At 42.8% G+C, this 10,875-nt stretch overlaps 1 protein-coding gene across 9 annotated transcripts in view; it reads left to right on the forward strand.

Annotated features, from left to right (window-relative positions):
- Positions 1–6,095, forward strand: part of LPP (LIM domain containing preferred translocation partner in lipoma) — a 356,904-nt gene extending 350,809 nt beyond the window's left edge. For all 9 annotated transcript variants that reach the window (XM_067301782.1, XM_067301780.1, XM_067301788.1 and 6 more), the window contains 3 exons: positions 466–644; positions 3,717–3,837; positions 5,906–6,095. In XM_067301782.1, coding sequence (XP_067157883.1) covers positions 466–644; positions 3,717–3,837; positions 5,906–6,034 — 429 coding nt within the window. In that variant the 3' untranslated portion in view covers positions 6,035–6,095. The remainder of the gene's footprint in view (positions 1–465; positions 645–3,716; positions 3,838–5,905) is intronic.
- Positions 6,096–10,875: the final 4,780 nt, after the last annotated feature.

Below are 10,875 nucleotides of genomic sequence, written 5' to 3' on the forward strand. Positions count from 1 at the left end.
TAAGGGGTCTCTGTATAGCCCCAGGAGTGTGAGCTTGATCTTTGCACTGCACACATCCTGGAGGCTGTCTCTAATCAACTCAGCTGCAAAAGGTTGTTCAGGTAGGGCAGTCTGAAGGCAAACATGCAGGAGTGCAGCCTACATTACTTTCTCAGGTGCTGCTGGCTACAGAAGCTGCCATATCTCAGATACACTTGCCTGATGAGCCATCTGTGATCATTTATCAGAGTTGCTGAGAGAAGGCTCTGGTCTTCTCTCAACAATTACACTGCGTTGTGTTCCTGCTACAGACTTGACCTGGACCCTGTGCTGTTGTCATAGTCTTTGGTGACTGTACTGCACTTGAAGAGATGAAAAGAAAGTACCTAAAGCTTCTCTGTAGATCAGCAGCCTCCAATCCAGCTGACCTTTATAAATGTCCTGCTGACACGGTGCTCACATCTGGCATGTATGTTTTCTATGCAGAACACACTGGAGCAATGCAGTGTCTGTGCGAAGCCCATCATGGAAAGGATACTCCGAGCTACTGGGAAGGCTTACCATCCCCACTGCTTCACCTGTGTAATGTGCCATCGCAGCCTGGATGGGATTCCCTTCACCGTGGATGCCGGTGGGAACATCCACTGCATCGAGGATTTCCACAAGTATGGCCCAAGCTGCTCTCCGTGGCTTTGCTTATTGTCTTTTGTTCCTAAAAATCCTCCTTTTTTATCCTGTGTCCAGAGAAATCTGAACACTCTGCCACTTACTTCCAGAACTCTTAGGTACATGGGGCTTTGCTTCAAGCATGCACACTGTGGCATACAAGATTAATTGGTTAGTGGCTGGTGCTCCTTCATCTCTTTTTTTCTTAAGTCTGAATTTATAGATAAACCTCTGTGTTCTTCTTTTCTGCATTCTCTCCTGCCTTACCCTGCACTGCAGCATGTGCACATTTCCCTTTGCTGGTTCTACCTGCACTTCCATATCTGAGTCTGCCCCCCTTCTTTCACGGAGCAATTAAGAGAGGTCCTGCTCAGTTGCCCTCTGCAGGTGTTTGCTTACAGGCTAGAGGGATCTAGCTGGCCACAGAATGCTCACAGCTACTCTTGTTTCTAGTTGCTAATTAGCTTTTAAAGGTGCTAAAAATACAGCCCTGGTAATAATTTATAGTGAAACTGCTATTTAAGGTAAGTTGAAAAGTACAGTTGCAAGTAATTTCTGTCACTGCCACCACTACCACCCCCATCATCACAGCTAATCTAAGGAAGACAGGTAGATATAATCAGAGCACAAATGTTTCCCCTGTATAGAAAAGACAGACACATTACACCCCTCAATTAAAAGAGAAAATCAATACTGACAAATGTGAGTTTACATCTCAACCATTTATCTCTTAATTTCTAAGGGGGTAGACTTAATTAGAGCCTCATGACATCAGTGTGTGGGCCTGAAAGCTCAAAGAAGCAGGCTGACTTGACAGAAGGGAAAGCAGCCGCGATCAACCAGCACATTGAACTCCAATATGAGAACGTTCTCTGTGGCTCAGATGGGCAGGGCTAATTGGCAGGTGCTGAAGCGTCTGTGTGTTGTCTTGCTTTCTGTGCTGGAGATCATGTGCAGGGTAAAATTCAGTCATGAGCAGAGGCCCAAAAGAAGGTTAAAACACCAGTCAGGATCCCAAAGGGTTTTCCTCACACCCCCATATGATTTGGAGACTCCTCCTTCCCCAAGAACTGCAAGCCAGGGGCTCAGATCCCTTCAGGAGAAAGGTTGGAACAGGAGCTGATGTCCCACCTTGAAGTCTTTTGGCCATGACCAGATCTGTACCTTGGGGCTCTTAGTGGGAGGTGGGTGGCTGTCAATCTGAGGAAAGGACACCAAATCCGTGAGTGAAAAATTAAGGGAAAGATCATGGGAATAGCTGGAGACCTTGTCGGACATTCAGAATGCCTTTAGCCAGGCTACCTTGCAGTCAACAGCACTTGGGCCAGCCCAGTTTTAACTGGCTGGGGAGGAAGTCCCCCCCTGGTCTGCAGGTGGAGTGCTCTACCGCCTTGTACATCTTGATAAAAAAACTGTACCTGATGCTCACGCTGTCACTTCGCTACCCCCTGAGCTTGGTGCCCCCAGTAGCACATCCAAGTCCCCTGATATCAGCAAGAGTCATCTCCAGTTCACTGTGGTTAATGTTTGGCCCATAATGAATTACCCACAGTGGCCTGGACGGAGAAATGTTAAAGTATTTTTAAGCACCACGTTTGAGCTAAATGGCACAAGGAAGTGCTTGCATGAAGCAGCATATAATTAACTGCGATTACAGCTCCGGTCATATCATGATCCATTTAAGTTATTTTTCAGAGCACTCACTATAGCCACTGTTTAATTCATTTTTTCATTAGATCGCAACTACACAGACATCTTTCATCTGCTGCCAGTGAATTAATATTTTTCTTTATTCTTACTACAGATAGATTTTTTTTTTAAGCTAGTTAATTCTGGAGTGGTTCATGTGACAGACTGGGTGGCGGAGTCAATCTTTTCTAGGCATTTCAGAAGAGAAGGGCCTTTGATCTCCTCATGTTCTGATGTTTGCCATAAGCATTGCCCTCTGTCACTCTATAGTCCATGACCCTGGCTCTCATTAAATGGCAACAGATTCTGTAGCTATAAGTTTCTTTCTTGTGAGCAGAATTTGCAGCCAGGGAATTGCTACCCATAGGTTTCTCACCAAAACAGTGAATAAAGGTTCACTACAGGCTAACTCTTCCCGTGTATCCCCAATTGCCTGGGAGTAGAGATCGTAGCTTCTCATGGGCAGTCGGGGGGAGCAAAACCAGAGTTAATACAGAACACACATAAATTAGCCAGAAGGGCATACAGTGGAGAATGTAAGAGGGAAAAGAAAGGTTTGTGCTCCTCTTGATCTCTGAGCTAACCCTTATTTGAGCTTTCATACTGCTAGCGACTGTGACGATACAGTCCTGACGCAGGCTGACTGTAGGAGAGCGAGCGTTGGTGTCTTTGCACCCAGACCCGTTCCCTTCCAAGCCTGGGTAACACACTAATGGGTAACTGAGTTGACTCTAGGTAGAAGATGCAGCTGGTCAGATTTGCCCTGATGCTTCCTGTGTTTGAGACTGAGCCCAGCTAGAAGTTTATCCCTGTGTGCTTAATGGGAACAACGTTGAGAGGTTTAAAATGGATGGAATAAACCCCAAGAAATTAGTGTGAGGCCCATCTCTTTGCTGTCCCAATTAAGACTCTTTACCTTTTTGTTCCATCTCCAATTTTTAATATTTCAGATTTTTTTCAAGAGATGCTCTTTGAGCCAATCCTGGTGATCTCTCCTGGTCATTAGGTGTTCCATGGACTTTCCTAGAGTTACACTAGGATTGAGCCTAAGGGTTGCAGGAGTGCACAGATGTCACAATCATGGGTCACTCGGTGGGCAGTTTAATTGTTATTTAGGGCAAGTGGAATATGCTTTGCTGCTTCTCCTAATAGTCTGTAAAATGTTCTTTAATATTCTGCAAGACTGAAATTGATTTGTAAGACTAAAGTGCTCCTTCCTGGCTCTGAGGAGGCAGTTATGTGCAGATGCAAAATGTGATAATATGCATGTGTGTGTGTGTGTGTGTGTGTACATATGCCCACATTTCTGGCTTGCTGATGCAGTTGGCAAAGACTTTGGCTCTGAGTTTGAAGATGACTAGGACCATCTCTTCTTTCTTAAGGAAATTTGCACCGAGATGTTCGGTGTGTAAGGAGCCTATTATGCCGGCCCCAGGACAGGAGGAGACCGTACGCATTGTCGCCTTGGATCGTGACTTCCATGTCCAGTGCTACCGGTGCGAGGTTAGTATTCTAATCATGTGAAGGTGAGAAATCAAAGGTTGGCTTAAATTCATCACAGCCTCATGGTTACATACAGGACAGGCATACCCTATTGTAACAATGGCTCTAAAATCAAATTACTTCATTGACTTCAGCATGCAAGGAATTTTTCTTCATTTATATCAGTGCAAATGAGAAGAAAATCAGGTCCCTTGTTTATAACAGGTTCATTAGGAGAGCAAGAGAATGTGACTCGGTTAATTAGAGCTTAATATTTGAGAACATCATAAATTATAGCTTGGACACAAACGTTGCTCATGTTTATGTTCTTAAAATGAACGCTAATGCATGTTAGAATTTGAGCAAGATTGTACAGGAAACTCAGCATATGGCTCTGGGTTGAAGAATTTTAATGGACACATAAACATGATCGTTCTTGTTTTGTGCAATGCTTTTTGTGCTACTTTCCTGTTCAGTTTCATTATGCACTTCATATAATTTTGACGGTAAGAATCTGAAGACAGAGAAGAAAAATCACCTTAAAGCAATTAACATGTGGTAACAGCTGTGTTAGGGAATCTTCAAGAATTTTTCAATGGAAGTGTTACTTCTTGGATAATATATCAGCCAGATGGCAAGGAAAGAAAATGAGACCAAACATATTTCTTATCACAGTTGCAGATTTTAATAACTTTAACTGGAAAGGATGAACTAATGCATAAAGGTCTAGGCTGAGACTTGAGACATCTGGTTCGATTCTCAGTTCTGATATTGGCTTCCAAGGTACATATCAGCCCATTACTTAGGCCCAGTTTTTAAAGACATCCCTACACTCAATTTTGCAGAACCTAACTTGTAATGTGGCAAGTCCCCACTCTGGCTGCTGAGATACCTAAGCTTGCTCCACACACCTGAATAGCAGAGGTAGATGCAGTGGAGAGCACAGGACACAGACACTCACACAACTCCACGATGGCCAACACAGGTCCCAGGATTGTACATTATTAGCTTGGAGCATCATCTCACAGGCAGTTAAACTGCTGTGGAGTTGACCTAGAGCATTCATGTGGATTTGCTGGTTCAGAAGTCACTGCACTATGATCTCTGCATAACACAGGTTCCCACAGGAGCTGCAAGTCAGTAAGACAATAAAAATGAGAGCTAGACTCCCAAATCAGTAAGGCAGAGTAGTCCTGTGTGGCACAATGTCTGAAAATCCTTTTGCATCTTGGCCTTCGTCTCCATGTGCTTCAACTTTCTATCTCAAAAGGAACAATATTTTTTCTTCATTTTCCACCTCTTTCATGCCAGGTGTATTTACAAACACAGATTTATGATGAAGGGGGGTGGCCTCCAAGAAAGCTGCAATCCCCTCACCACAGCCCTGTCAGAAATCCTTGGGTAAATGATTGCCTGACTACACCATGAGGATGAATTCCTGACTTTCCTAGCAGCTACATTTAGCCGTTTAGATTCTGAGGTCTCTGGAGCAGGGTTTGGGCCTTCTAGTGGGGTGTCTTCTGCAGCTGCCCCGGTGAAATCCTCCTTTTGGTCACAACCTTTTGGACCAACTGCAGTATGAATACAGGTGACAGTTCTGGTAATGGGAGATAGGCAGGGAACTTTCTAGGCTGTTACCCCTGGCAGGGATGCTAGAACTTTGTGCATTGACTCTTCCAAAGGAGGTTACCTGTAATCAGATATTAGTACCAAACTTCCTTCCCAGGGATGCTTCTTTTTTATCCTTTTTCGCATTAATAAATATGTGCTTAAGTTTGATGTTTTCTCCAATGCTAAAGACCTTTCCTTCCTCAGAAATGTGAAGGGAATAATCTCCTTTTATTTTCAATTGGATTAAATTTAGCAGAGAGCTTGGGAACCCATCTTCTCTGCAGCATTGTCTCTTATCAGGGAATGGCTTAATCGTGAAAGACATCACATACCTCAGCTTCATGCTTTACGCTGACTCAGGCTAGATCCTGTTACAAGGTGGAGAGTGAGGAGAGAGTTTCTTTGACTAATAGGTTCTTTGGTTAATCCTGTTCTTTTTTCTTTTTCACTTTGGTCTTTCCATTTGCTTTTTGCCTAGGACTGTGGCGGCCTCCTGTCTGAAGGGGACAATCAGGGCTGTTACCCTCTGGATGGACACATCCTTTGCAAGACCTGCAACTCAGCTCGGATCCAGGCTCTTACTGCGAAGGCCAGCACTGATCTCTGAGTATCAGCTGTGACCCTCCCCAGTCTGCCTGTTGGGAGAATTGCACAAGCTTTGCATGATTTCTTTCCAGCCTAGGGCCTAAGTCTTTATTAAAAAGTAAAACTGGAAGGCCTTGGAGCAAGAGGGCTGTTGTAAAGGCCATGTTCAGACTGTCCGCGATAGGCACCTAATTTAGACGTGACTATTTAGGTGGGCGGTGAGTGAGTCAGACCACCTGCTATCTCTACAGTTAATGGAGGGAAGGGGTCACAGCACCAAAGTTATGTGCCTATCGAAGGAGGTCTGAACATGGTCCTAACCATATTTCTGTGTTTGATTCCTGTCTCCTAAGAAGCACATGAAGGTGGCTGAACTAGCTTCTTCTCCCAGGTCCTCTTGAGAACCTGATCCAGCTCTCTTTGAAGTCTTGGGGACCTTCCCATTGACTTTAATGGGAACTGGATCACCAGCAGAAGTAACTCCGTTGTAATAGAAGGTGTAAAACCAGGGTGAGAGTAGAACCAGCATCTCTCTCATCACAACAAAAACCATGCAACTTCAAACGTACTGCACGTAAGAGTGTAGGTGTGACCTCATATCTTTAGGATACAGATTTGTTATCTACATCTTTTTCTTAGGCCCTTTCTTGTCTCCATTCCCTTCCAGTTCAATAGGTTTTTTTTTCCTTTTCTTATGAAATTGTATTTTGCTACTGCATAAATTTATTTGGTAGTGATGCTTCCAATTCACAGATATATGAGCAATCACAGGAGGATGTGAGCTTGCACACACTATACACACTCACACACTACACACACACACACACACACACACACACACTCACTCACTCACTCACTCAAAATGTGCTTTTGATTTACTAGAGGTATAAAGCTAATTATGCCTGTTGAGAAGGTCTTTTAAGGATCTGGGGCTGCAAATACTTTTTAAAATCCCAGTGTTTTCAAGGAACTTTACTACATAGAACTGCAGTGCAAAGGGATGCTCAAAAAAATCTTATGCCATTCTTTCACATGTCCCATTATAGCGGGCCCAATGGCAGTGCTGGTTCCCAAGCAGATAGATGGATAAGCAATGGAGTCTTGTTCCACCTCCTGCTGACTGCAAGGGGTGGATTCCCATCTACTGTAACAGGAGTTGAATCAAGCCTTGGGATAGGCAAGAACATTGTTCACTGATTGTAGCATACATGATTATTCACTGAGTGTAGCATACGTGATGTGGAGTTCTGGTTCAAAAAAAAAAAAAAAAAGCTGCAGTTCAGTTTTTATCTCAAGAAAGCTAAAGGAAATGTTAAACCCTTCTCTATGCCATCCCAGAAAGCAAGCAATTTTTTTCTCTTTCATTTTCATCTCAGTTACTTATTACTTCTCTCTGGTGAAATGTCATTGCAGAAGAGTGCAAAACAACCAGGAGCAGCATTTTTATCCTCTGTCCAGAATTAATACTTACGCCAAGGCAAATAAAAAGCTGGGCACAGACACCTCTTTTTTTTCTTGTTGTTAGTGGGGGCTTTTTTAGTTTTGTTAATTAAAAAATAAATTATAAATCCACGGCTTATTCTGTGCAGCTATAATACCTTGTTCATGAAACCCATAATAACTAAGGTGCAAATTACATAGTGAGGGAGTAATTTTCATATCACTGAATTGACATTAATATCTTATTTGCAGATGTAATCAAAGAAAATACCTTTCTATGCACTTAACAAATTAAGAAGCAGAACTGAAACAGTTGCAGGCTGATTGACCATATTAGTAATGAACTGGCACTTTTCAAGATTAATTTCTAACAATTTTTCTTTCAGGTACCCACTGAAAAACAGTGAGAATGTGGTGCCTTTTTTAATCTGTGTAACAGAAGCCCGATATACCCACTAATGCTGAAAAGAAAAAAAAAATTAGATGAGGTGGACTGATAGGAAATGAACAGGAAGAATTGAGATACTCACTGCAGCTCCTGCAAATGGTACATTTACTTTCAGTTTAGGCACTAACCTTTATGGAAGAGCACTGTGAAACTTAATAGCTTTAACTGTCAACAGTGAATTCAGATACAGAAATACAGATCTGAAACCTCTGCTCCTGGTTTGTATGTTGGCAAGCTACATGGTTTTGTATGTTGGCAAGCTCCACTGATGTCAGGGGAGATTCCCCAAATTTGCAGGGGAGATTCCCAAAATGAATCCTCCTTCATAGGAGGGTGGCATCAGTAAGCAAAAGAAATCATTCTCCACCATAGTGGCTGTGCTGAAGCAGTTAACCTTTTTATAATAGATTTCTACCCTGGCCTTCAAGAATTTTACTGCCTCAAACATAAACAGATTTTTTTTTGTACCATGACTCCTGCCAGATTCCATCTGGGCTCCGTAAGTGTGGCACATAAGGTACTTTTGAGCTCACTTCGTTATGTGCAGTGCCCACCACCACCAGTCGAAAACCCTCACAACTATTGAGCAAATCCAGTTTGAATTAGCTCTACAAAAATATGGAAATTCAGAGCTGGGATTACAATTTCCACAGTATCCCTGTGGAGGATTTTACGTCTCTGAAAAGTACGGGGAGGGGTGTGATGTATGCAGGCACAGAGTAAGCCAGTCGTCAGGCAGCAAACACAGCTCTGAACTTCCTTATTCTTGTTAGTTTTAAATCAGGTGGCTGATGAGACTCTCCTGAATAACATTGTGCAAACTGGTGGGAGCAAGCTATTGTAGCTGTGTGCAGAACATGGTCTAGATAAGAGACTCAGGAGAGCTGAAGCCTTTGGGGTTTCTGTGGCCCTACCATAGGCTGTACTCGGAGCAAGTCCTATGGCTTATCTCCTGTCTTCAGCCATCTGCAAGAGAGGGCTTCTCTCCAACTTCCTGGGGACGTTATGTGAGTTAAACTAATCACAGATTGGCCCAAACTACTGATTTTGGAACTCTCTCTTCTCTTTCCAGAAAAGTACACTGGTATGTAGGTTTGGGATTCCTGCCCATTTGAAAGCTAAGGGACAGCTAGGACATCTAGATCTGAATCTCCCCATTACTAGGGTGCTGTGGTGAGTTGGACTGGTGTGCAGGGAGGTGAGAGCCAAACTTTTCAAGCATTAAGTACACCATGGGTGGAAGCAGTTTGACAAAGCTTGAGCGGTGCTATTATTTGATGCATTGTGGCTAATTTCTGTACCTGGCATATCTGCGCAAAGGTACTATCTTGCTTTTGCTTTCACCCCTGAAACATTAAAGCCAACTACCCATTGGAAAGAGTGGGTATCCAAAATACTCCTCTTCATTTTCTGTAATGCATGTGGTTTGGCTTCAAAAATTACTATAAATGTATTTGAAAGAAATTCCACATATGTGCATGTAGCATAGAGACTCTCATCAACCACCTGTGTGTGGAAATCTCCCCTTGATGCATCAGGATTTAATTAGGAAATGCTGGTGGACCTGTCTCTATTGCACTGCAGTTAAGAACCATTGGGATATTGCTTCATCACAATCTTTATCGTGTATTTATTATATATCCTCATTTATCTGTTCCAAAGAAGGAGTCGTTTTGCCAAAGAGACCTTACTTTTTTTAAGATGCACTTCTTAGCCATGAAAAAAATTCACGTCATCTGTGGCTATGGTAATGTCCAAAATGTTCCTTTCATAAAGAATTGGAAGATCACACAGACATTTCTGTTTGAGTATGCAGAATTTTTGCTTGTGCTGCTTTGGCTTTTTCTAGTATTTGTTGGCAAGTAGAGCTTGATCCCGTGTTTTGTGTGGCCAGATAGGGCCCAAGAGGGTCCAGGATCAGGTTCTAATTTAGCAAAATATTTAAGCCCATGGGGTTTGTTTAGTCATAGGCTTAAAGTTGTTACATGGTGTGACTTAAGCCATGGTTCTACAATCATTAATACCAGACTGATTCTGTATTACCCAGTCGTACAGATTTGATCTGGGCAGGATGTGGGCACAGTCACATTTCTGCCAAATTACCCAGAATGCCTGATACAGCTCCCACGTCGCCTTTAGGCCGGCTGCAGAAGGACAAGCAGTAGCTGATCCAACATAACGTTTATACAACGGGAGGGTGAGTTAATACGAGATCGGGGCTTTGTGTCAGGTGACTGTGGCACTTCCCATACGTCACAAGTTGCCTTAGAGCCAGATTTACTGTATCTTTGAACCATGGCTTTAAATGTCTACATAAACTTTCTACAGAAGATTGGGTTGCCTTGGTTACAGCCCAATCCTTAAGCATATCCCCAAGGCTAACACTAGTATTTTCTGAATGTGATGGTTTTATTTTCACTTATTTTAATCATTGCCTGAATGTTGCTTTTAAAAACAGAAAGCAACACCATTGCTCTAGCCTATCAGATAATGCACCTTTAATTTTGTTTTTGTCTTTTAATATTTTAATTCTTAGATTTTTATCACAGCTGCAAAACACTTGGGCAATGACTTAATCATAGAGGTGTGGGAGTAGCAAAGTGTTTGTCATAGTGAACTCTACATATAGCGTTCAGCCTGGTGGCAGAAGCAGAACTTGAGTGAGACACAGGCCTTACGTTGACTTTCTGCCTGCAGCAAAATGTGCTTGAGGAGAATGAGGATGAGGTGTCTTTTAGAGAAATGGTGGGTGTTGAAGAGAATATGCAACAAGTCATAGCTGAAATCTTCTTGTTGAACCTGTAGCAGCTCCTACCTGGTATGGTCAGCCAAGCCTAGCCTGGGCTTGATAAATGCTGATTTTCCAATCCCATTCCTTTTTATTTTGAGAAACTCCAGTGGATGAGAGATAACTGAACCCCAGAGAAGGTCTGTAAGGGAAATCCTGTGTCTTTGTCCTCCTTCAGAGTCGGAGA

Source organism: Apteryx mantelli, chromosome 9 (assembly GCF_036417845.1).
Source record: "Apteryx mantelli isolate bAptMan1 chromosome 9, bAptMan1.hap1, whole genome shotgun sequence".
Classification (NCBI taxonomy): Eukaryota; Metazoa; Chordata; class Aves; order Apterygiformes; family Apterygidae; genus Apteryx; species Apteryx mantelli.